Raw genomic sequence first — 27,748 nt, 5'->3', positions numbered from 1 at the left:
TCTTGTTAGGAAGGCGGGTCAGTTATTTTTTGAGCAATAAAAAAAAATCACAGCCAAAAAAAGAAACAAACAAAATTCAAATTATCTTGATACCAAATTCAAGCTGGAAACATCCTCATAGAAGAACCCCTCAAGTTCATTACTGGACTTGAAAAGCAAATTCGATTTATGATGTTTTTCTATTGTTCCCATAAGAAAATGCTCTACATTATCTAGATCTTTTTTATACACTCAATATAATTCACTTCTTGACTTGAAAACATTTTATTTAATTTATACAAATAACTACTAAATACAAAAAGTAGATTAAAACAAAATAGTTATTTTTTTTTCTGGCAGAGTTTAAATGCACATAATGGATAATTCCGAAGAAAATGCATTTTCCCCACAGCGTTCAGGACTAAAATTCTACTGAAATCTTTGCTTCTAAATCAGTAATATATTCAGTGGTGTCACATGGGTAATGGCTAAATACGTTCTGCATATGAACTGAAAAAAAGTTACAGTCTACACACATACAAATGTGAAGCACTTAAAATGTGAATTTAACTGAGGATAAAAGAAAATGTCCATTTCAGAGTATAGTGTTAAAAACATTTCGGTAATAAAATCATAAGACCACATAAAAATAAGCTTTAACATATGCACAGAGCAGTTTTGTAAAAACTGCTATGTGCACAAGTAATAAATAATTTGCAAAGTTGTGTATAAACAATTCCTAATGTTCAGCATCATTGTAAACATCAGCACATGTGTAAAATGCAGCAAAGTCTGACATTACATTTTGTTTTGCCAAATTGAATTCCTATTATCCAAAGACAGACCAATGGAGTATGCAGCCAATGTTTTGGCAAGTTGGGTCTTTAAAATTAAGAGTAACAGTGCAAGTAAGGAATGCAAAGAATTCCTAGTGCAATAAAGAAGAGAAGCACAGGCAATATTGCTGATTAAAAATTCACCACCTCCTTGAATTTCCCGTGGGGAGTGTCTAGGAGACTTGTGAAAGATATGCAAAGCCACTGTCTTAATGCCCAGATCTCTCTTAGGATTTCTCTGTGTTCCTCCAGTTCCCTACCTTTGCAACAGTGTCTGTTCAACATCAGTCTCTGCAGTGTGAACAGTTGTGAAATGCCCAGTTCACAGTCATTGAGCGAGGTTAGGGTGGTTTTGGTGTCTCCCCAACACGTGGCTGGGTGAGATGTCTGCCTTGTCGAAGCAGCCATCTGGGGAGGGAGACAGATGGATTCTGTCTGACAACCAGTCAGGCCAGCATTAGGTCCCAGCTGGACAATGACGACAACGTCAAATCTTCCTTCTTGACACCATGAAAATGTCAACAGTCAGTTTTCAATTTGTCTAGGGAATTATCAATTTTGGTCAAAGTCTTTTTGATACGCAGAGCTGTGAGTCTTGCAGACGGATTTTGATACCAGCATTCTTTCATCAGCTTGGCCAGAGAAGTTAATGTCTGCGGAGAGAAGGAGCAAACATCACAGTGAAAAAGTGGTCTTTTGGGGACCGAGAAGCTGGGCAGATGTATTAGTTATGTTGCAGAGCTCTAGGTCTTGCGAAGTTAAAGTGGTGTCATTGCCATCTTTTTAAAACCAATAATCGAGGCCTTGACCACTAATAAAAAAGCCACTCTTGAGTTTCATGGCATCTGTCCTTTGGACAGCCTAGAATACCCAATGACTTTATCAAGTCAATTACACAGGTCAGGCTAAATCCCTTGATGGTTTTATGGGTGCTACAAATGGCAATACTAACCCAGAGTTAAAACTGAAATGTGCAGAAAGGGTGATTTCTCAATGTCTTAGATTTGCTACTACAGAGCAGACATAAGGACTTTCAGCATTGAACAACTTATGTTTGCAATTTCAGATATGCAGAGATAGAAAAAACAAAACAGTTAAAAGCATCACTCAGTGTCTTGGTTTACACATGAAACTACAATCCTAGGACCAGTGGTATAGTAATGAGACTCCCAATTTCTGAAGCTCATCAGTAATAGAAATTTTTGTGAATACTGTCAGTCATTAGCAAGATCTATCAGCTATGGCTCTTTCAAGAAAGAGACAATTTTTTGTACCTACTTAAAATTGGTTCTTACCGGGTCTGAGAACCATCTGTTGGGTATGTTTGGCCTCTGTTGATCCACACAGACCACCTTCCTCATATCTTCAAAACTTGGGTCATTGGGAACCACATCATAGAATGGTGGCTTGTAATCTTCCACAATACCTGCACACATGGACAAGAATTATTGGCTTAGCAAGAGAGTAGAGGTTCCCTGGGGGGTTTTATTGATGGTATCACATTATAATGTGACAGGAAAAGTACTGATCACCCTCCTCATCACCTTTCTCACACTTCAAGGAGGTTCTGAAAGCTCCAGATAGGTCTTAAAATAAGTGGAGAACAGGGCAATAGATAGATGCCCTGCAGAGAAACTGGAGGAAAAATAATTGTTACAAGAAACTGTGACTACTTCTCATGTAATTACAATTAACAGAATGCTCCGAGAGTGTATATAAACAGCTCTGTAAGATCCAAGACAAAAATTCCTTTGGTGATCAAAAAAAGACACGACATTTTTTGACATGAATCTAGTAGTTTCGGACCATAATAGAAATAAAAAGTTACCCACAAACTAGAGCTACAGGCAAATAATACAAGAACATAATCAAAATACATCTTTATATTATGATTAGGAAAAAAGTCCTTGCTATAAAATAATTCCTCCTATTGAGAGGATGCAGGTAATTAATACAAATTATAAATTTCCTTATTCATTCATTGTACGTGGACTGAGTACATGCTAATTGCCAGATATAGCTCACTGATGGCTCAATTATTTACTCTCAGATTAGAGCACAAAATGTAGAGAAGGGTAGTCATTTGAGAAAAACAAGAATGACTGAGAAGGATAAACTCTTCTCTTATTCCCAAGCAAATATGAAAGTGGTTAATTTCAACAAAATTACACCAACTGCTTATTTTTCAGAAGAAAGAGTAATTCCACAAATAGAAAAATTTTTTAGTTTATCATCTGGGGATGGGGGATCCAAGACAGTAGCATAGGAAGACCCCAAATTCATCTCATCTGAGGGACACACCAAACATACACAAACATGGAGCAATTCCTCCTGAAGAACAACCGAGGGCTGATTAAACAGCTCTACACAACAAACGAGAGAGGAACCACAAAAGGAAGAGTAGGAGAGACAGAGACGTGGTCCCCGTGGGAACCCTACCAGAGAGGGTGACCTGCAGTAGGAAGAGATATCACTGAGGGGCCAACATGGCAGATTCACCTGCTCTGGGCACAGCAATAAAGCAGCGATTAAAAAGGTACCTTATCATTTGCAACAACATGGATGGACCTACAGGGTATTATGCTAAATAAATAAGCAGACAGCCGAAACCGGTTTGGCTCAGTGGATAGAGCGTCGGCCTGCGGACTGAAAGGTCCGAGGTTCGATTCTGGTCAAGGGCATGTACCTGGGTTGCGGGCACATCCCCAGTAGGAGATGTGCAGGAGGCAGCTGATCGATGCTTCTCTCTCATCGATGTTTCTAACTCTCTATCTCTCTTCCTTCCTCTCTGTAAAAAATCAATAAAATATATTTTTAAAAAAATAAATAAGCAGACAGAGAAAGACAAATACCATATGATTTCAATTATATGTGGACTCCAGAAGACAAAACTGAAAGACTCAAAGATACAGAGAACAATCTGATGGTTGCCAGAGAAAAGGTGGGTGGGTGGATGGGTGAAGGGGAATAAGAGGTACCCTTCCCCATCTCTCAATTTTTCTGAAAGAGAATATACTTAATAACCTGGTTTAATTCTTTTTAAAAATCTAGCATAACAGGTAGCTATTTGTGGTAATTTGCCTGGCTAGTTTGGAAAGGGTTGTGTGATTGTGAACAATAACACCAGTTGGATTTTCCTACTATTTAAATGCAAAAGAAAAAAGCATGGCAGGATTTTTTAAAGTGATACCCAACAATGAATTTCACTTTATAAAGCTGAGGTTTCCCCTTATGTTTATATTTACCATATTTTAACTTTATTAAATGCCCCCATGTTTTAACAAAAGGAATCAAGTTTAAAAACAAAGACCATCTAATTGATTATGCCTGGGACTTAGTCACGCCTCTTTCTTCAAATATCGGTCAACTGTTGATTGTTTCCATCTGACACTGGTCATGCTTCTCCAGAATAAAATACACCTGGGATTAAACTCGGGCCACCATGTGAAATTCCCTCTGGTGAAGGAAAGCAATTATTTCAAGCAATACAAAGTACATTCTGTACCTACTAAGTGTGGAACACCACATTAAATAGTGAGGGTGATAAAAGTGTAAGACATGCTCTTGGTTTTCAGGGAACTCAATGTCTAGTGAGGAGGAGGAGCAGGACTAGCCCTGCTCTTTGTGGTGTTGTTTTTTTTAAAGTCTGAATTTTTTTTTCCCTTCACTACTTTATATCTTAAGAGGCAAAGATAGATTAGAAACCATCACTATATTTTTACTTGTTGGTGCCTAACTTTACTCATACCATTCTGATCCATTAAACTGTGTGCACCAGAGGTTTTGTTTGGCCCTAGGGATACAAAAATGAAAAAGATGCAATGTGGGTGATGAGGAGCAGGACAAGAGAAAAGGGAGATGAGAAAGTAAATAAATCAAACTAGCGTCAGAGGTAGGGGCAGGGACATGGTACTCAGAGAAGAAAACACCTGTGTGGTTTATTAAGCACCAGATAATTGGATGTTACTGAAGTATAAGTAACCTTTCCAGAAGCTAGGGCTTGCTTGGGCAGACATAATAATGAGTTTTCAAGGCAGAGAAAAGGATGAGGAAGAGAAAACACCAAGGAAAGGGGGCATTCCAGGTGTGGGGGTCAGGGGAGTGGGGCAAAGATAAGGAGTTACAAAGGACACTCATCCTCAGAGCTGGAGAGATGGAAGTCTCTGTGGCTGAAATCGGGTGCACATGGGTAGTGAAGAGAACAGGCCAAGCTCCACCGGTGTGATTCAGTGGTTGAGCATCCACCCACGAAACAGGAGGTCACGGTTCAATTCCTGGTCAGGGAACATGCCCAGGTTGCTGGCTGGATCCCTAGCGTGCAGGAGGCAGCTGATCAATGATTCTCATCATTGATGTTTCTATCGCTCTCTACCTCTCCCTTTCTCTCTCTGAAATCAATAAAAACATTTTTTTTAAACCATTCTTATAAAATAAAAAGAGAATGAGAGAGAACAGGTCAAGGCCAGACTGTGAAATGATTTGTGTTGTTAAGATAGGAAGTCAGGTACAACTGTTCCTCGCTTCTGCCAGAAAGTGACAAACAATCTGGTAGCCAGGCAAAGAAAAAAGTGAACTTGATGTCCTTTAAAGACAACACCCAATGAACAAACTGCCAAATCGTGAGCCAGCATGAATTCTGGAAAAGTGACTAAAAATACAAAGCACTTCAAGTGCCAAATGTGTGGTACAAACAACAAAAGGCACAAAAATGCAGGGAAGAGGAGCTCTTGCGTGGGGGTCAAGGAAGGGGGAGCTGAGCCAAGCCTTGCTTTTCCATGTCAAGTTGTTGGTGTGACTCAAAGGGCCACACGAAAGAAATCAGAGGCATTATTCATTACCCACTCCCCCACAACCCTCGGCTTGTGTATCTCAATTATACAATCATTTGTTCCTGGGCGTATGTCTAATGGAAAGTTTTCTCTTTTCTGGGACAAATATATCTTTACCAACCAATATCCCTACCATTAATTTGCTGCTTGGCTCTGGCTAAACCCCTTACTGCCATGACTCAGTTCCAACACTTCTAAAGTACAAATCTCGAAGCTGATGTTCAGATAAACAAGGAAGTCCACAGTACTTCAAAAAGCATGACATGCCAGAGAGGTCTTCCCAAAATGCTCGTCTCCAGAAACAAGGCTTTCCTGGTGACCCTCCCCAAGGCCTGAGACCCTCCCCAGGGCCCCCATCTCCTACCCCCTTGACAGCTGCATCTGGGACCTACAGGTCCCTCTGCTTCAGGTCCTCACCTCCACCATATGCCTCTGCCCCCAGCAATATATCTTTAGGAGAAAACTAAGGGAAAAGCTCATTGTGTCCCTTCTCCTCATGTATGCCATCAGCGTTGCCCATGGGATGGTTGGTGCTCATTGCCCAGTAACAACCATTCCACACCACTGCCTGCCTTCATGTACCTGGGCATCAGCCTCAGGAATTACTTACAGTTGCATCAATAGGACACCTTTACGACTCCCCACAGCTCTTCCTTTTGCCTGGGATACCAATCGTCATCATTGTCTGATGTTATTTCTCATTTCCACCTGCACATGCTCCCAAGCTGGTCCACCTGAGTAGGTCCTACTCATCTCATTTATGACTCAGTTCATGCTTCTGTCTTCAGAGACCCTCCCACCTTGCTGCCAATACTCCAGGCCTTTGGCCAAGTTCACTGTCCACCCTGCACTCAGTCATCACCTTGTGTACTTCAACCATAGTGGCTTATACTATTAATTTATAAAAATATATTCGACTAAAATGTGCGTACCTTTAAATTGAATATTTCTTTTTTTTTAGCTCAACTGTTTCCCAGAGGGTAACACTCTACCAAGCATATTATAGACACTAAATACATATTAGTTAAATGAATATTGATTATATGTCCACAATCCTCTATCTAAACCCTTGAGGTTGGATATGCTTTCAGAAATTGGAGCTTTTTACATTTTACAATGGTAGTAAGAGGCACACACTACCTTTATGTGCTACCCTAGCAGAGTCAGAGGAATACCCCACTGCCAAACACATTCCTGCAGAAATATATGAACAGTCACACTAAATAAAATAAAGGCTACAGACGGACACATGTCAATGTAGGTCAAGCCTAACTCCTAAATGAGTTCAGCTCATGTGTTCTGCCAAATAAGTTATAAAAAAGTTTTGGGGTTTCAAAGCTTTGAGGATTTCTAAATTGCCAAACATATGCTTATTAATAAGTATTTTCTAGTCCCCATCCCATACAGTTTAGCCAAGCAACATTTTTTTCTATGAGACACAAATATTTTTTGACTCATTTTAACACTGGATTCCATCACAAAATAAAGCCAGTAACAGTGAAACAAGAGTGTGTCCACACAGCCCCACTGTGGGCACTGAGAGAAACACATGTAGTATCAGAAGGATTAGCTCAAGGAAAAGTGGGGAAAGGGCAACCGAGCTCTGCCAGCACACATGTGACCTCCACCACTCACCCGTTCCCAGTGGAACAGTAATGATGCCAGTGGAGCACTTACCATATGCCAGACACGCACCAGGTGCTTTACACGTGTTATCTCATTTAATCATGAGAACTATCTCATTTAGTCATGAGAATTCATTAAAGTGGATACTATTGATATCAATATTTTTTGGATGATGAAACTTACGTTAGTTATCAAGTCAGAGAGTATAATTTCAGAGCCAGTTAATGACTGTATTTCTCTGCCTCTGGTGGGCCCGGGAGAATCTGCACAACTGTACAGAGGGTGCCACCTCAGAGGTGTCCATGTGCCGGGCTTTGGCCCTGAGGGGAAACACAGCAAGGAGAGACAGAAACACAACACAGTGTGTGCGGCAAACAAACACAATACAGGAACAGATAGGTCCTATTTTTAAAACTGTGTGCCTGTACCATCTAGAGACACTGCCTTTTCAAAAATTCCACTGTACATTCTGATGGGAACCCTAGCACCGGATTTCCTCTGGGTCCTTTGAAGAATCACTGCGTTATTGATAACAGTGAGGTGCATCGGTTACAGAAATGAAAAATTTATATGGCATGTAAATCACAATGAAACTTTGTGTTAAAACATACAGGAGACTGTGTGCTAAGGAGATGCTGTAGGCAAAGGTGTGCTGAACAGTAAAGATTATTGTATTTAGATTTTAAATCCATGAGCAGACGACCACAGTATCAGAGCAACAGAACTATGGAGTTTCTGTACACAAGGTCTCCCACCGAAGGCCGAAGCTCCAGAGGAAGGACTTCTAAACTCAAGAGGGCACACGCTGAGGGGTGCCTGGAAGACCTTCTGATCAGACCACAGCTAAAAGGCACTAATCCAGTTACAACGTCCCCATGTATTTACTGAATCCCTACATAAAGTCCTCTCCTCACACTGCACTGAACTCAGGTAACCAGAAACAAATGCATCTGCAGGACTATAAACAGAGGAAAAGAAGAATACTGCCAGAGATGTAGCAAAAATCTAGAAAGAAAGGCTAAGACTAAGACTCTTAAGGGAGAAATAAACCCCTTAGAAGCTTGAAAGGGAACGCAAGTTTCACCTAAAGCAGTGATCGGCAAACCGCGGCTCGCGAGCCACATGCGGCTCTTTGGCCCCTTTTTGTGGCTCTTCCACAAAATACCACGTGCGGGTGCACACGGACAGTGCAATTGAAACTTCGTGGCCCATGCGCAGAAGTCGGTTTTCGGCCTGGGCGAGTCTATTTTGAAGAAGTGGCGTTAGAAGAAGTGGGGGGTGTCGGTCGGTCGGTTGGGCAACGGGAGACACGGTGCAGGTGGGCCGAGGGATACAGTGCAGGGGCGATTCATGCATGAGCTGAGTGGGCCAGTCAGTCAGCAGTCTCATTGTGCAGTGGTTAGTGCTAGTCGTGTCCACAAATCGCGCGTGGGTGACAAAAGTACCTACTCGAAGCATAAAGTTACCTGTATTTTTCCAACCAGCTGCAAATCCTACAGGTATTTTTGCCATCAATTTAAGAATTGTAATTATTTTGTGTTGGTGGCTTTATTATTATAAAATGAGGACGCTTTTAGCAAAGCCCAGCTTAGGAGTACCCTAATTAAGTTAATAACAATGTACCTACCTATATAGTTTAAGTTTTAAAAATTTGGCTCTCAAAAGAAACTTCAATTATTGTACTGTTGATATCTGGCTCTGTTGACTAATGAGTTTGCCGACCACTGACCTAAAGTATCAGGACAAGGCACGGACATCTGCTCGGACAGGATCCGACCGCATCCTGGGGCAACTGATTTACTGCATTTCATTTTAACACGAGATCTCAAGAGTATAGTCCCTGATCCAGCAGCATCAGCATACCTGGGGCCCTGTTAGAAAGGGAAATTCTCCATCCAAGCTAGACCGACGAAGTCAGGAACTTGGGTGGGCCAGTCCTCTGTGTTTCTAGGTGATTCTGATGTACACTCCAGCTTAAGAACCACTGATCCAAGCAAACCCTGCCTTAAATTCATATAAAACATTCACACGGTAAAGGTGAGAAGACTGTTTTTTCCTGCCTACCAATTCCAAATTCAGTCTCAAACTAAACACGAAAAGTAAAATCCAAACAATACTACTGAGCAATTTGCAGATGTGAGATGGACTGAACTCTCATTTCCTGTACAGAAACGGCATGAGGCTTATTAGGTGTAGCAAATAAATGTAAAATCCCAATAAAATTACTAAATGCAATGCAGTTTTATATTCATGGTCCACTTGAGGATCCCAGTGTTCCAGGAGCACTATCTGGTCATCAGTTTTTACAACAGACTCAGGAGCTCAAAGGACACATAATTATAATGACCTTCTGAAGATAAGATATTCATATATTTAAATGAGGTATATTTTATAGGCTGTAATTTCAAAAATATATACTTTTAATGACAGTTCCTAAAGCTGGTAAGAAAGTGAAATACGTACATCACACCCTGGGGTGAGTGGGATATTGTGAATTAGTACAACTCTTATGGAAAGCAATTTGGCAATATATAAAAACATCCATAATCTGACCTATTTAAGGCTACTTTTTTTCAGAATAAGAATTAATTCCCCAAATGAAAAGTTATATGAACAAAGAGTCTACTACAGGCCCCAAAGGGAGGAGACAGGATGTGTAACAATATGGAAATGGTTAAAAAAAAAATCATGTGACCATTTAAAATAAAAACAGGCTATTTAACAACATTAAAACACACATATAAATGAAAGAGATGATACAGAATTGCATCTAGACTATGATTACAAAAATATATACATAAAGAAGTGAAAAGAAACATAAATTTTTTAATATAAGGGCAATTTTTTTCTTTGTTTATTTTCTATTCTACTCAGTTCTTTCTATTTTGGTAGTAATAACTAGATCTTAATGTTAACAAATCAGGTTTGCAAGCAGCATGGAAGACTCTCAAGTTTCAGTTTAAGCATTTCTCTGTATGTGCATGTATGTGTGGTGTGCATGTGAGCACATGAATATTTATGGAGAAGAGGGACTAGGGCAAAAGGAAGGAAAATATCAAATTAGTCATGGTCAAAGGACAGTAGCTGATTTCCAATGAGACACGACATACCCTTACCCGCCCCCCTAAGAATCAAACCACACCACAGAACAGCAGCTTAAGCCCCAACATTTTAGGAACCAGAAAAACCACCTAAATAATGACATAAAGGGGAGATCAAAAAACAACCAAAATATTCTCATCTGTTCTTCATCTTTTTCCCCCAGAAGTAATGTGGGGGAAAACATGGGACAGATCAAGCAAACCACCATTTGTGGAGCTACACTTTAACCTGATGATGTTAATTTCACACCAAACATTAATCGCAGCGGATCTTTAAAAGCCATTTGGGCCTATGCCTGTGACACAGGGACCTAGTTTGCAACATAAGTTCTGACATAGCCCTAATCCCACGTTTCTGCCGCACTAGGCTTCCAGCTCACAGGCTGGCCTGGCACCGCTCCAGCACCCCTCCCGCCCCCCCAGCTGGACTGCCCCCATCCTGGCCCTGGAATATTAGCTCTCTCTTAGTCGGGGCAAGTTCCCCATCACATGGTTTATTATGACACCGATCCTTCTCTAAAATGTCTGTTAAGAGAAACTAATTGGAATTCGATTTTCAGTTCGAAGGAGCTCAAGAGGGGGAGGGGTAAATAAAGTCGATGTGCAATTTCAGGCAAAGTTCAGAACATTATAAATTAGCAAAACAGTCTCTCTGTTGCAAACAATTCTCAAGGCGCTCGAATGGCACAAAATGCAAGTCAGAGCTCCCAAGGATTGAGAAATAATTACCCCCCAAAAAAATGTTCAAGATCCTATTTTGTTTTAAAGTACTTTAAAAGAACTGTCAGGTTATAATGCATGTGTGTTTATGTTTGATCTGAAACATTAGCTTTGATATCCTTAGAGAGTTTGTTAAAAGCAAATACTCTGCTGCTGGGGGGGTGGGGGGGGGGAAGCTATCATGAAGACATGCCTATGTTAATTACTGCACACTAAAACTACATTAAGTAACCCAGATCCAATTCCCTCTCAGAACCTCCCATTCTCTGGCTATGGGTTCATGAAAATTATGATTGCCACAGGAATCTCGATCCTTGCAAGAAAATATCAGTGGAAGGTGGGATGGAGCACAGATGTTACAGACTTCGTGTATTATTTCTTTTATACTTCAAATCCAAGATTCTAAGAGGTCACAGGAGGGTGAAGTATCTTTTGGAAAGGAATATTAATCTAAATACATGGCACTGTCTTCTGTTTTCCTGGAACAATTCCTCAGTGAAACAAGATTTCCAGTTGTGAAGGTATTTCAAGTTGTGAAGCGGTTGATTTAGTCGACATAAAAGATTCTGCTATAATAACCACTTTGTGGGTAGATGGGGCATGTGCAATTTGAAAGAGTATACTTAGGGCTTTCAGAATATAATGTAGTTGAAGTTAAGTTCAACACTATATTTTTGGTTGATCTGGATACATGAAAGACAAGAGTAAGAGTTTATTGTAGGGGACGCAGGTAAAAATGATTGGCATATGCTTCCCTAACTGCCAAGGCGACACCATTTCATAAAACTTAACTTACAAGAGTACCAGCATAACCACCTACTCAGGGCTTCCTGAAGATGAGCTTCACTTATACAGCCTGTTTCTTACAAAGGAGTGAATTCCAAATGCATCACCTGAGCCTTTTCTCAATAATCTAAACTTAAGTAAAAATACCTAAAATAGCAGAATTCATTTACCCTTAGATTTACTTGTGCATTCTCCTCACATTAAACTTCACTTGTGAGGAGAGCAAAGAAGAAGGGAAAGTGGAATGAAAGGCAGAATAGGAAGAAGGAAGGAAGGAAGGAAGGAAGGAAGGAAGGAAGGAAGGAAGGAAGGAAGGAAGGAAGGAAGGAAGGAAGGAAGGAAAGAAAGAATAATCAAAAGAAAAAAACAAGGAATGACTAGTCTCTTCCAGAAAGCCATGATTTGCTCTTTAAAATACAATGCAGTTAAAACACAATGCCGTTGCGTGCCACCTACCAGTTACATATAAATGCCAGCCGCATGACAAGGAACCATGTGGACTTAAATATCCCTTTTGCCCTTTTAAGGGCAGCAGAATCAACAGGGCTTGAAAGTGGACAACATTACATTAGATCAGATACCTACCATTGCTCACCATCCGCCTGGCCACTTCCCACAAGACAAGTCCAAAAGCCCAAATATCGACTCTCTTGTAAGAATCAAAGCAGTCCACCTGGATGGTTTCATCCAGGACTTCAGGGGCCATGTAGCGCTTGGTGCCTACGCGTGGGTTGTTCCCCACGTCCAGCTGATTGGTGCTCTGGGAATGCATGACTGCCAGGCCTGAAAGGAAGAAGACAACATTGTCCACCAGCTCACGTCCTCTCTCAGAGAGAGCTGCTGGTGAAGTTTCAACCCGTCCCAATCCTAGCAGAGAAAATGGTAAATTGGTTCAGGGATTTTCTTCCCTCTTGCTTGATTGATAATTTTGCTGTGGTTATAGAAGAACAACTTTAGAAACAATTTTTAAGACAAACTCACTTCATATGCTATGTATGTGTACCTACTTTGTGTAAAGAGCTGTGAAATCAGAATGCAATAGTATGGTGGCCCCTGAGGGTGGGCTGGGGCAGGGACTGACTGAACAAGCATGAAGTGATGGGATAATGGGAAAGTCTATCTCTCAATAGGGATTTTGGTTTTACAACATGTGTCAAAACCCTTGGATTGTATACTTAAAATTTGTGTATTTCCCATGAAATTTAAATTTTACCTATTAAGAAAATAAATAATGAACTCTAGTGAGTGATACACTGGTGTCTTTGGACAGAAGAGCTCTTTTGTCTGCAATTTACATTGAAATGTGTCAATGATTAAGAAGGATTGACGAATAGGGGACAGACAGATATGTGATAAAGCTTCAGAATAGTAAAATATTAATGGGAGAATCTAGTGGTTGTGATACAGTTGTTTACTATCTTCAATTTGTCTGCATGCTTGAAACTTTTCACAACAAAAAGTAAAAAAAGTAATTTAAAAATATTTCTAAAAATTTACCCAAATCTGCTATGCAACACTGTCCATTCTTCTTCACCAGGATGTTTTTGCTTTTCAAATCTCGATGAGCAATGGCTGGTTTCCCTTGGGTCCCAAATATCTCTATGTGCAAATGTGCGAGACCACTAGCAATGGACAGCACTATTCGCAGGCAGCTAACCGTATCCAGAGTAGTAAGCTGGAGATAGTCATACAATGATCCCATTTCATGGTAATGTGTGATCAACCACAGCTGGGTACTGGAGTGTCTTGATGTCATGTCTGAAGCAATGAAACCTGGAGCGAGCAAGAAGAAAATTAACAGACATGTGAGAATTCCACACTGTAATTTTTACTATCCAGAAATAGTGACCCATGCAGTAGACATCATCTGTAACAAAATATAATTAATCTAACCAACTACCATGAAAGAAGGTTTACAGAAGCATCAACAAAGAAACATAGTATTGATTGCTTAAAGGGTACTGTCAATGAATAGAAAAATTTCATATTAATTTCTATGGTAAAATAACCCTTTAAAAATATTTTACACTGCATTAACATTTAAATAGAAATATTTTTGTGCTTACCCATAATAACAGTGCCAAACGCTTTATCACACTGATATCCCAAGCACAGATTATTCATCAACTACCCAAAAAGAACAGAAAACTGGAACCTAGACATCTGTGTTCTAGTCCTGACTCTGCCTGTGATTTGCTGTGTAATATTGACAACTCATTTAGGCTCTTTGGAGTCTCTCTGCTCAGTTATAAAATAAAAGGATCAGTTTATGTTAAATGACTGACAGATTCATCAAATAAAAAAAGGAGCCAATGAAATATAACAAGCAAATGATGCTCTCTGTCAGTCACACAGGAAAACCAAGATGATAATGTTTGTTAGCTACAAAAGAAGACAGATATGAAAATGAAAAAATTACAACATAATGTGAAAAGTATTATAATATTATCTCCAAAGGACACCAGGAGCCCGGAGTAGGGAATCATAATAATTCAGACCAGATGTTCCAATAGGCTTCCATCAAAAGTAACCACTGGTCTTGAAGAGAAATGAAATACTGACAGATGTAGATAAAGAGGTAGGAAGAAGTTTTTCTAGATATTCTGTGGGGAGCTTTTGGGCATAATAAAGGAACTATAGAAGTCTGAGGCACTTCCTAACCTATGGAATAAATTGTGATATGTATGCTTGTTATTTTGCTAAAGAAGTTCTTTTCTAGCATTGCTTTTTCTCTATATATTATATTATCTATATATATAAACTGTTAAGTGACCGACCGTCCGTCTGTCCTACCAACTGACCAGCCGGTACACATGACATGCACTGGCAATTTAAAAATAAATGTTGACTCGCGCATGCACGATACATTTAAAGCTCTCACTGACACTAATCGCATGCGTGTGCACGAATCCACGCATCAGGCCATCTATACATATAAAAGGCGAAATGACCGACCGTTTGTCCGTCCAACCAACCGGTACATATGACGCACTGGCAATTTAAAAATAAATGTTGACTCGCTCATGCGTGATATTTGTCCCCGTCTGACACTAGCCTCCCATTTAAATTAATTTGAAGACAGTTTCACGTGATGCCAGCATTTGTGATGACTATTAATCAATCACAAGGACAAAATCTAGACAGAGTAGGAATATTCCTACCTGAACCCGTTTTCAGACATGGTCAGTTATACATTGCTATCTCTCCAGTTTGACGAGCGTGTGACATTAACGTTAAAGTTGTAAATATTTCATCAAAAGGGAAAATAGTCAAGCACTCTGAAAGTGTTTTTACTCTTAATGTGGTGTACAGGGAGATATTAGAATAAGTTTAATCCATTTATCAGTCATTGTTTTTATCAATGTTGTTTTTATATAAGGTTTTTTTTTATATCATGCTGTTATTTATTAATCAACTTATATATTATTTTAATATACATTTTACTAATTTTCTTTCATCTCTGACACTTCTATTATAGAGAAAGGGAGAAGAGCAATATTAAAATATTTCTTCTAATTAACTTCCTTTTAATGTGCATGAATCCGTGCACTGGGCCACTAGTATAATAATATTCTTCTATATATTATATAAAGAAGAATGGTAGAAAAGCACTTCTGGGCTTTTAATATATATTTATATGTAACATATAATGTACATTACGTATCTGTATACTATAATATACAGGGTTGATTTACAGTTGCTCATATGCAAAAACTACAATAATTAATAATAATAATAATACAAGAATACATTGTTTCTCGTACTCACAACTGTAAGCCTACTTTTGCCCTGCCCTGTGTATTATAATATATTTTATAATATACTAGAGGTCCAGTGCATGAATTCGTGCATGGGTGTGGTCCCTCAGCCTGGTCAGCAATCAGGCGGATCGGGGCTGGCCGGCCCAGGGGAGGGACCATGGGAGGTTGGCTGGCCACAGGAGGTTGACTGTGGGAGCATACTGACCACCAGGGGGCAGCTCCTGCATTGAGTGTCTGCCCCCTGGTGGTCAGTGTGTGTTATAGCTACCAGCTGATCATCCGTCATCCCATCGTAATGGTTGCTTAGGCTTTTATATAGAGAGATGTATTTATTAGAATATATGTTATATATATCATATATATGAACTTTATGGATAGTAAAGTTTGGGACATATAAATAGAAGATAAAATTTTTTTTAAAGATAGATATGACTTGAGGAAGAATTAAACATCTTGCAAAAGTATAAAGTAAGAGAAATTGCATAAAACGCCTTACCATCACATAGTACATTGTGTAAAATTTACTCACTTTCACATATATTTTTTTCATGGGATTTTCCTCAATAGAACAGTGAGATAGATATATATCATTATACTCATTTTAGAAATAATGAAGTTACTGCTGGGAGATGCCAAGAATCACAAAGCTATTAAATTGCAGCCAACCCCAGGTTTGGAGCTGGCTACCCTGATACACCCTACCTCGCATAGGAAGCTCTGGGAACAAAGAAAGGTCTTCTATTTGATCAGCAGCATCAACAATAGAAGCAGCTATTAATTATTGAGTGCTAACAACGCACCAAGCACTTGACACACAGTCCTCCAACAACTGCATGAAGTAGGCAGATTACATCTCTGACATTCGGTGTGTTGCAAAAATTTTTAAAACATTAAATTCCTGACTATTGAGTCAGAGGCACTGACCTCTTTCCCCTTAAATTGTCACATTTTAAAAAAAAAGTGACAACAGCCAACAGTATGCTGTGAATACCCTGTCTTGAACCATAAATACATAGGCCATATAATAGTGTTACATCTTATTGGTCACATTGCATAATAAGGTTGTGTTTGATTGGTTAATTCCTGGTACCAAAAATCCTTATATACAAGTATAGGAACCTGATTTTTTTTTTTAGTTATTTTGGAGCAAAAAGGGTAAGTAATTACTATTATTGTTGTTATTATTTTGTAAATCAATAAAAAATCATACCTATTTTTTGTCAGATTGGCAAAAAATACAGTTTTTGGTATGCCACAGAATTTTAGTAATTAGTTTATGTGTGCCATGAGATGAAAAAGGTTGAAAATCGCTGCTCTAGACCTTCAGGAAAAATAACTTTTAAATAAGCAAGATTTTAAAAAGCTGTATTTCAGGTGTGAATTACTCCACTTTCTTCAAAAGGCTAGAGCATTTTTATAAGATAACTAGAGGTCCGGTGCACGAATGCTTGCACTGGTGGGGTCCAGCCGGCCCACCCCAATGGGGGCCATCAGGGGCAGGCCAGTGGGGGCTAGGGGCCACAGGTGGTTTGCCAGCTGGCCCCACCCCGACTTGGGGTCCAGGTGCCTACTCAGAGGCGGGGCTGGCCGGAGTGAGTGGCCGAGGGCATTCCGGTGGTTCCGCAGTTCAGTCCATTTGCATATTACCCTTTTATTATATAGGATTGCATTTTGAGTCAAAGTTCTTCTGTTTGTGGAGATTGAACAGGTGCCTGTAGGTTGGAACTCTGGCACAGCCCTGGATGTGTTCATAATAGGGACAGAAGGTGACCAGGGCAAAAGCCTCTTAAACAGCGAAAGGCATCCTCCAGGCTCCTTGAGAGCTAAAATAAAAGCCCAAATCTTGAGGGAAGTAATCAGTGCTCCTTGGGAGCCTCTCCCTGGTGATTTCCCGGGAACCAGGCATGGGCGGCTCTGACGGCTGGGGAGGGAGACCACCACACAGTAGAGCGAGGTGCTGAGTGCTGGGCCCCAGAAATGAACTCATGGGTTCCCACACTGGTTCATCATTCCCAAGCTGCATGATCTAGCACAGCTCACATAAAATCTCTTCCTTCTAAGACATCGGTAACATCATCATCTACCTTAAAGGGCTACTGTGAGAATAAGAGTTATTATTCCAAAAACAATGGAAATAATTCTTGTCCTCATTGTAATGGAGTGGTATCATAGGTCATTTAACTTAAGTGCATGGATAAAGTGATGCCCAAATACTTCAGATGATGCCTAACACATAGTAAGTGTTCAAGAACAGTTGGTTATTATTACATGTTAAAATAGCCCAGGATTCAATGACAACCACAATGATTTTGTAATGTAGTATCTTTTGTGGACAGTTTCCTTTACTTCCCATTGATCTCCAGAAATGATGACTGATGAAAATGTTAGGCAGTACCTTTTAAGAGTATGAGAAGGTTCTGGAGATGGAGGGTGGTGACTGTCACATGACGTGCACGTGCTCTGTTACACTGAGCTGTACACTTCACTTAGTATGGTAACAATGGTAAGTATTGTGTTATGTATACTTAAAACAATTTTTTTTTAAACAGTGTAAGGTAATTCTCAACCTCTTTGGTTTTAGCAGTGAAGAAAAGAATGTGCAGAAATATAGAACTTTGGCCCCAACTCACAAAGTGGGCCTCCAATGGTGCTGAGAGTAGAAACCGGTTTTCCAAATTTCCACTACACAACAGGGCTTCCCATTACTCATTTAGCTGTTGACGTCTACACCAGTCACAGCAAAAGGAAGAGTTGAAGTCCAAACTAGTCCATTTGAAAGATACTGTTTTACAAGTTTAATTGGGAGGATAAACAATGAGGGCCCAGAGTTTTACATGTATGCATGTGTATACTGTATATATGTATGTATTTGTGTGTGTAATTTAATTATGTATCTGGGGAGCTAGAGTTAGTAATACTCAAGGATGGGGGGAATCATGGTCTGATATTCAAAACACAATATGCTCTTTTAATGGAAGAGAAAATGATCACAAAAAGCCTTAAATCTCTACATCCAGAAAACTTGTAAAGCAGGGAAAGAAGTTTAACAAAAAAGTTTATGCATTTCTACAAGCTTTCTCAATGAAAAGGCTACACAGTAAGATCAATCCATTGGCTGTAATTATGATGAGGGTGGCAAGAGCTCATGAATTCAGAATTTCCGTGAATCGTTGGTAATAATAAATGGACAATGTTTTTCCCTCTGTGATCACACTAAGGAAACTTAAGTTCTCTCACAGGAAATCATATTGCAAATGTGACCTTCAAATTTCCCTTGTGATTAAACCCAACCTAATAAATATTTACTGAGCACCTTCCATGGGTAGTGTACTGTCCTCAGTGTTGAATGTGAAAGCAAAAACAATGGAAATAATTCTTGTCCTCATTGTAATGAAGTGGTATCATAGGTCATTTAACTTAAGTGCATGGATAAAGTGACTATTTGCATATAGCACAGTGATATCCAGAGCATTTTGCTCAGTGAGGCTGTGGGCCCCAGAGAATGAGAAGGGATGCCCAAATATGTCCTTCCTTCAATAAGTCTCAGACCTGCATGCTTCTTAGCAATGTGCATCTGCCCAGTAAGAGTAATTCTAGTGTTTAATTAAAGGGTCGTGGCATTAGGAAGGCTGAGAACCACTGGCTCAGGGTATGAAGTGAAAATTCATCAACTGTCAAAATTACCCTCTAGTGTACCAATTTTTCCTCTGAAACTGAAACAGGTTGAAGTTGTGCAACAGATAAAGCATTGGTTGTGTTAGAAGCTGTGAGGTACAAGAAGTGCTTAGATTTAATGCAGTTCCTCATGTTGTGGTGACCCCCAACCATAAAACTATTTTCGTTGCTACTTCATAACTGTAATTTTGCTACTGTTATGAATTGTAATTTAAATATCTGATTTGCAGGATGCATTTTCAGGGGTCGCGACCCACAGGTTGAGAATCGCTGCAAGAAACAACTCTATTAGTCTATGACCATCTAGCCAACTACAGTATAGAGTACACAACTGTGGTTAAGTGTTAGAGTGCTCAGTGTGATTTTCAGTTCTACTATTTCGTCGTCTGCTGGGTGATGTTAATCTCCGTGTACCTCAGTCATCTCATCAGTTAAAAGTGAGAAACAAGAGTACCTAGCCTCTTATGGGATGAAGCTTAAATGAGAAATCACACATAACTGCTAGTAACTAGTCATCACTATTGCTATTGTCATCATTACTGTTGTTACACACATGCATCCAACCACAACACAAGACAATGTGTGATAAGACTTATAGCAGAGGTTCAACGTGAGGAGTGCAGAAAAGCACAATTAAATCTACTGGGAGATACTGGAAGGGCACTCAGATGTTCTGATGGAGGAAGGCGTGGTTGGAGGGTGGGACAGGAAGAGTGGGTGATCAAAAACAATGTGAACAAAGGCAGAGAGACTTGACTGTTCATGGCAATCCCAAGGAAGGGCAAACATCAGAAGTGGCTGCATGTGGGTATATTTGTACAGGATGCTTCAGAGAATCCTTGGAGCCCAAAATAGGGAGTCTGTCATGTCAGGCCCAGAAGTCACGATTGCTGCAAGCAATGTGAGAGTCAGCAGACACATAGAGCAGAAGTATCTCAGCTCCCCAGGGGAAGATATCTCATTATAGAGAGAAGGATTGGAAAGGGAAGACCAAGAACCACAATATAAGGTAGGAGGATTAGGTGATGACTAGGGCCCCAGGGGAAAGGGAAGGGCAAAAGTCAACAGCAGAAACTGAGATAATTCTGAGATGAAACATACCACCATACTGATGAAGCAAAGCTTTGGACAACTGTCAAACTATTATTTGCAGACAACCTGGCTCAGGTTTAATACTAAATTGGCACTACAATCAAACACTGCTTAACGATGGGGATACATTCTGATAAATGTGTTGGTAGGCAATTCTGTCACTGTGAGAACATCATACAGTGTGCTTAGATGGTATAGACTACCACACACCGAGGCTATATAGTCAGCCTCTTGCTCCTAGGCTATAAACCTGTACAGCATGCTACTGTACTGAATACTGTCGGCAATTATAACACAATAGTATTTGTGTGTCTAAACATAGAACAGGTACAGTAAAAAATGTGTTGTCAAAGATAAAATATGGTCCACCTGTATAGGATACTTACCATGAATGTAGTTTGCAGGAGAGGAAGTTGCTCTGGGTGAGTCAGTGAGTAAGTAAATGATGAGTGAATGTGAAGGCCTAGGGCATGACTGTACACTACTGTAGACTTTATAAACACTATACACTTAAGCGACACTAAATTTATAAAATGAGATTAAATCAAGCACAAGAAAAAAATGATGCAATCAAGCGACATGGTAAACACGGAAACTATGAGGCTGTTGCTTGCATAACACGGCATACTGTTTTACAGTAAACTTTCTTTTTATAAGTAGAAAGAGTATACTCTAAAATAATGACAAAGTATAGCATAGTAAACACATAAACCAGTAACATAGCTATTCATTATCAAGTATTATGTACTGTGCATTACCATTTGTGTTATACTTTTATACGACTGGCAGCACAGATTTGATTACACCAGCATCACCACAAAAATGTGAGTAATGTGTTGTGCTACAACATTTCCATAGCTACAATGTCCTGGGCGACAGGAATTTTCCAGCCATTATCATCTTATGGGACCACTGTTGTATAGGTTGTTCGTCACTGACTGAAATTTATTCTGCGAATGACTGTACCGGAATAGAAATAAATTCTGCAAATAGCTTTGTGTATGCCAAACCTAATCCAATAGTCACAACGTGTCCAACACTATCTTCTACAGGTCAAATTCTATATGAACTTTATATCCATCAATTAAAAAGCACACCATGGAGCATTCATCAAGGATGTATTAGTATAAACACATTTACAGAAACTTTTCAAAAAACATATACGCCAATGGACGCAAGGAATATTCTCACCCTTTATAATTCCATAGCAGTATTTTCAATGAGCTCTCCACATATTTCACAAATGTTTTTAAGCTTTAGTTTCCAAATTAAAATGTATGCTAAATCCCTCTGTAAATCTGAGCTTTAAAAAACGATGCCTAGTTTGAGGGAATGTGCATTTAATTATGATGTCCCTGGGAGCTGTGAATCTCTAGGAAATCATCCAAAGAGCTTTCTTAGTTTGATTCAAGTAATAAATATTCAACGAGGGTGTGGGATAAGTAGAACCACCAAGGAAGCCTTGAAGTGAACAATATGGGGCAAATTTCTGTTGTTTAAATGACAACCTGCATGCCAAAACCGGTTTGGCTCAGGGGATAGAGCGTCGGCCTGCGGACTGAAAGGTCCCAGGTTCGATTCCGGTCAAGGGCATGTACCTGGGTTGCGGGCACATCCTCAGTGGGAGATGTGCAGGAGGCAGCTGATCGATGTTTCTCTCCCATCGATGTTTCTAACTCTCTATCTCTCTCCCTTCCTCTCTGTAAAAAATCAATAAAATATATTTTTTAAAAAAAATGACAACCTGCAGAATGAGAGGGAACAATAACAATTTCCTTTTCATCATTGAGAGAACCTTCCAATTTCACTTCTCTGCAGATATAAACAAGAAATTAGTTTTAAAAAATTAAACAGTATATACATGCGCAAGATCCCTACATTGCTTTCAGGAGAGACTGGAAAATTCACAGGCACTCCATCAGAGAGGGCAAAGGCATGCAAATGATTTCTTTCTAGATAAAAATCATGAGGGGAATTACCCTGGTACTTACCTAAAATATTTTCATGCCTCAGCATCACAGTGTTGTACAATTCTGTTTCCCTGAACCACGACTTCTCATCCCGGGAGGAGAAGATCTTCACAGCAACATTCTCCCCTTGCCAGCTGCCCCTCCATACTTCACCATACCTGCCTTTCCCTGTGGAAAGCAGCACAAAGGTGATATTGGACAGGACAGAAAAGGTCGCCAATAAAGTGCATACCTGCAACTCTTAACCATGCCCACTGTTTACTGGGAAAACTCAAGTTTGGGGACATAAATACCAGGACCTTTTGCCTGTAAAGGTAGAACCTGCCCCTCCCAGCACTCCACTGTGATAACAAGTTAAACACCCTCAGTATCTGCACGGTACAATTAGCTGCACACGATAAAGCTTTACATTTGAATTCCTCTACTAAAGAGTCTGAACACATAAGAGTTTTTAAAAGCACATGAAAGTTAGCAAAACTTAGAAAATGGTACCGATCATTAGATTTCACTGTGGTGTGGAAGGACAAAAACATGTATACGGCTTTACATAGACATTTATATGTTTCAAAAAGGAGACAGTTGAGTTTGAGATGTGTTGTTCTGAAGGGTTAAAAAGGCAATCACACACAAGCACACAAAAAACAATGCTGAGAAGGGGATCGACAAGCAGCCACTGCCATCCCTAAAGGATTTCTTGGCGGAGGATATAGTTCAAAAGAGGATTTGCAAAGTCTTAAACACGTAATCCCAGAACAGTCCTGATTTCTGACATTGGTCATGGGTATTTGCTTGTCAGACAGCCCCTGCAATGCCACCCTGGGCCACACGGAAAAGACCAAATGGAGAAGACATTTTGCAGAATGTGGTGACTAGCTGTGATGATTCTGCTGGGTGCCTTCCCTCTCCGGCAGCAGCAACACAACTATCGGCTTGTCAACTCCATGCGCCCTCTGCCACCCTTCTCCTTAATTATAGGAAGGGGTGAGCAGGGAGGTTGGGAGGAGGAGGTAATTACCACAAGACTCTGGGGATCAACACGGGGTATAATCAAGGGGTACGTGCGCGGCACCTAGATAATCATGCAGCAGGAGATACAACTTGCAGCGCAGTGGGGCTTTCTACCCAGGCAAGTGCTGCTGGGAATCGCAGCTGGTAATAAGCAGCTGTGGCACCACCTGCACAGACAGGAAGACAGCTCTTTGCTGAACAACTAAGCCGCCAAAAACCCAAACAAGGAGAGAGAAAGCGTGTTTGTCCGGGTGACTCACCTGAAACATGATCAAAACCACTCAATTTAGATTTCCTTAGAACAAACAATGTCCCTACTAAATAGCAATTACTAATCCAAAAGGATGTTAAATGTGGTCAGTAAGTGGTCACTGGGAGCCCTTGTCAGGCCACACAAAATAGCACAAGATTAATTTTAATAAAATCAGTTAATAAAGTCAACTGCCCAGAATTTGTAGCTCAAGATGAAGGCTGGGGGCAAGATATTACAAAACCAGCTGCTAGGAAATGATAGGCTAATCTTTTCCTGCCTTAGTTCCCTTCCTTATCTTTAGTTGCCCTTTGTCCTCAGAGTCTCATCAGGAAGGAGAGAAAATTTTCCCAGAGAATTGCGGCCATTACTAAAAAGTTCCCTTCAAGTCTTTTTTTTTTTTTTTTTAAAGAAAACAGAAATGAATGTCAGGATAAGTAGAGAGAATTAAAATAGAAACCTACTTCAATGGTTCTCAAACTCTTTTATGTTGTCAAATGCTTTTTACAAATGCATCCTTATGAATATATCCCTGAAAACAGAAGCAGAGCTGCCTACAAAGGGGATCCATAAGGCCTCTGAAATTTAGGGGTTCACTGGTCATCGCCTAGAAAAGAAGTGATCTAGTCCAGCTTCTTTGCTTTTGAACCAATAATGATAACATACTATCCAAGCAATTCATCACATACATTTTTATTTAAACTATAGCACATGAACACGATAAGCTACTAAAAAAGGCATTGCTTTTACTCAAGTCTTCAGCACTAAACCAACAAAATGCTATATTTGAATTTACATTATTTCAAAAATGACTGAAGAATATCTCTATAACCAGAAACAGTATACATGTTTAAAGGTGCAACATTATTTTGCCCTTTGAACTCTGGGTTCAATCTCTGAGGACTGCCCTTGAGAACTGCTGCCCTGTGAATGGTGAGGATGGGGGTGAGAAGGGCACGTGTCTCCCTTCACTGCCTTCTTGCCACTAGCCAGAATCCCTGTTCATAATCCAATCATATGTTAACTGGTCCAAAAGGACAATGCTGGCTGGATGCAATGAGCACACCTGGGACCTTTTTATTTTCTCCACTGCGGAGAAGCAGTGTGAAGTGGTGTTCGGAAACAGTCGAGTAGCTGCAGACTTAGAGAAGAGGCAACAGGCTCCAGCTGACCGCCTGTGTGCCTGAGTTGGGACTTGCTGCTCTTACTATCCCTCTCCGTCCCCCCTTCTACTACTGGGTTTGGGGGTGTCCTGGTTTCCCGGAAAACAGCGAGAAAAGCCAGAGCACAGCAGCCAAGTGGTGGAGGGAGCCACCTCCCCCAAAGCTGCCGAGTCCAGCCCAGAGAAACCAGGAGAATCAGGAGGAGAGGATAGAGATATTGCCAACCCACTAGCACTACTGTGGTCATCCCTGCATGGCGTCTAAAGGAGAAATTAATGACAACTATCACGTGGCTGGCAAATATCCACCACAACTAATAAAAAATGAAACTTTGAAATAAAAACATTAGGGTCCTGACCAATGTGGCTCAGTTTGTTGGGCATCATCCCTGCACTGAAAGGTTGCCAGTTCGATTCCCGGTCAGGGCACATGCTCAATCCCCAGTAAGGGGCAGGGGGGAGGTGTGTGCAAAGCAGCTGATCGATGTTCTGCTCTCATATCGATGTTTCTCTCTCTCTCTCCCTCTCCCTTCCTCTCTCTCTAAAAATCAACTTAAAAATCTTTTAAATTTTTAAAAAAATAAATAAAAGCATTTGGTACCATCTTTGTAGGGGAAAATCCAGTAATATATAAAACAAGCAATAAAAAAGTCATAAATTTTGACCCAGAAATCCTAATTCCTAGGAATTTATTCTGAGGACTCAAAAGAGTGAAGCAATGGGTGCAAAATCTTTCTCAAGTAGTACTGTTACAGAAAAATGAATATTCAATAGATGATTATTACACAGTCTTTAAATATATTTACGATGTGTCCAAAAAGGGGAAATGTGAGCTTAAAACTAAAAAAAGGGACACAAATTGTACACACACTATGATTACATCTATGCATAAATATGTTCCTATATGGAAAAACTGTGAATGGCCATAGAGAAATACATATATATCTTGTTTAAACAGATTATTTCATTATTTTAAAAGGCTGGGGAAGAGTGAGAGGGATTAGAAACTTGTAATAAGCAAGTTTATGGTCCTAAAGCCTACTTACCTTGGATCATCCAATACCTACAATGAGGAGCAGCCCTATTCATTCATGTTTCAAGCATTTCCGTCATTCCAAAGGGTGGACTTGCAACTGAAAGCTTCTGACTAAGCATGGTCTCTACTAACTAGTGACGGACTCCTTGGACAAGGACTTGTGCACGTTCAGGTGCTCCAACACAAGTCACACAGAGAACAGAGACAAAGCCACACCACATGGCTACCCCCCACCTCATGATGTTAGGAAACAAGAAACAGATTTTCCCAAGTGCCACCCTCCTTCCAGAACCACAACTAACACCGCACATAACCCGCAAAGGAAGAGAAAATGCATTACCGACACACTCCAACAGTGTGATCTGACGAGCCACTGTTCTCTGCACCAGAAAAGGAAGGCCAGAGCCGCTTCCCGACGTACACGAGTGATCCAGTAAATCCTGTGGTTCGAGACAGGGAGAAAAGACACTGATGAAAAAGAGCCCTCGAATTAGAGCACGAGCACACATAGCGTTATCACTCACACAGCGCAGCACCCTGGCCGCCATTAGTGTGCGTGCACAGCTGCTATCACTGGTTTTATTAGAAAAACCAGAAGCCCATCCTTTCCCTAATACAGGATAGGTTTTCCTGGGGGTTGCGTGGTCCTTTCATGCACTAACAGTTTTAGAATTAAATATATAAAGAAGTTGAGTGGACAAAGTCGAAGACAGGAATCAGAAAGTCCAGGCTGAGCATAGGGAAAGGAGCAGAACAATGACCAAGTGGAGCAAAAAGAAGAGAAAAGAGCTTCAAGTCCCAGGCTGGGCCCAACTGACCATATTCTATTCATTCATTCATTATCTAGCAGAGGATCCCCTCTAGCTGACATGCCAACTAAGGGGCTCTCATGAGAAACATACGAATTAGGAATAAGGAACAGATGGCGCTCGTGTAGTAGAAAGACACACCAGTGGCCACATGGTTCATCCAACTGGCACACTCCAGCAGAGAGGGGCTACCTGGATGGAGGTGTTACCCTTTTAAGTGAGTGAGGAGCAAAGGGGTCAAAAAATTAACACCACCTTGTCATCTCTTGACGGGAGTTAGCCACGACTCAGAAAAGCTAAAGCTTTCATTGCAAACATAAAACCATGCCCCAAATCTACTTCTAACAAATAACATATTATGAAAAAGAGTCCCCATGAGTTCACTCATAAACTTTTCCTTCTTAGGAAAAGAAAGCAGAGGTCTTTCTGTATCAGAAATGGATTGTCTGCAATATACATTATTGTGCCCCCGTGTGATGGTGGTTAAGGTTGCAGTCACAGTGAGCTGACATGCCTCATCCTTTCCCAACGTTTTAGCTGGCCTGTTAATACGATACACTGATTTGTTTGAATGTCATCTTTTTTTTTTTATTCTGAGTACCACTGTGAAGTACTGTTGATCAGCAAAATTACCAAAAGCTGAATATCCAAAAGAAAAAAATTTAGAATCCTTAAAACCACAAAATGGATAATCAACAGGAATTGAGTAAGATGAAGGAGACTTCCACATTCCCCTAACCATCTATTTGATGTTCTTTTTTTCTCTTTATTTACTCAACATTTTGAGAGAATAATCCAGAAAATTAAACTAATACGTTATTTTTGCCATAATATATAACCCTGGTCCCCAGGATGGGGGTGGGGAGGAAATCAACAAAAGATATCCAAGCATCTACTTCAACTCTGAGACCCCAAGGCTGCTTTTCAACGTGAGGGAGCGGTTTAGTAAGATGTGCTTTGTTGAATCATACATGAGCATATTGCTTAAATGAGCAAGTATGAAGACCAATAGGGACAACTTGTTTTAAATAGTGTTGTTTACTATGTTGTTATATCGCACTATACTGTCATCTAACATGGCTGAGTTGAGAAGGCCATTTTAGCATAT

The 27,748-nt window shown here is 40.2% G+C and overlaps 1 protein-coding gene across 1 annotated transcript in view; it reads right to left on the bottom strand.

Annotated features, from left to right (window-relative positions):
• Nucleotides 1–229: 229 nt before the first annotated feature.
• ACVR1 (activin A receptor type 1) overlaps nt 230–27,748 on the bottom strand; it is a 124,905-nt gene continuing 97,386 nt past the window's right edge. The window contains exons 6-11 of the mRNA XM_070422948.1: nt 26,172–26,271; nt 22,397–22,543; nt 13,375–13,650; nt 12,463–12,660; nt 2,111–2,241; nt 230–1,468 (exon numbers count right to left, since the gene is read on the bottom strand). Coding sequence (XP_070279049.1) covers nt 1,334–1,468; nt 2,111–2,241; nt 12,463–12,660; nt 13,375–13,650; nt 22,397–22,543; nt 26,172–26,271 — 987 coding nt within the window. The 3' untranslated portion in view covers nt 230–1,333. The remainder of the gene's footprint in view (nt 1,469–2,110; nt 2,242–12,462; nt 12,661–13,374; nt 13,651–22,396; nt 22,544–26,171; nt 26,272–27,748) is intronic.

This window comes from Myotis yumanensis, unplaced genomic scaffold (assembly GCF_028538775.1).
Source record: "Myotis yumanensis isolate MYYU_CA2020_CCGP unplaced genomic scaffold, mMyoYum1.0.hap1 SCAF_8, whole genome shotgun sequence".
NCBI classification, from domain to species: Eukaryota; Metazoa; Chordata; class Mammalia; order Chiroptera; family Vespertilionidae; genus Myotis; species Myotis yumanensis.
This window is presented reverse-complemented; position numbering and strand designations above follow the sequence as displayed.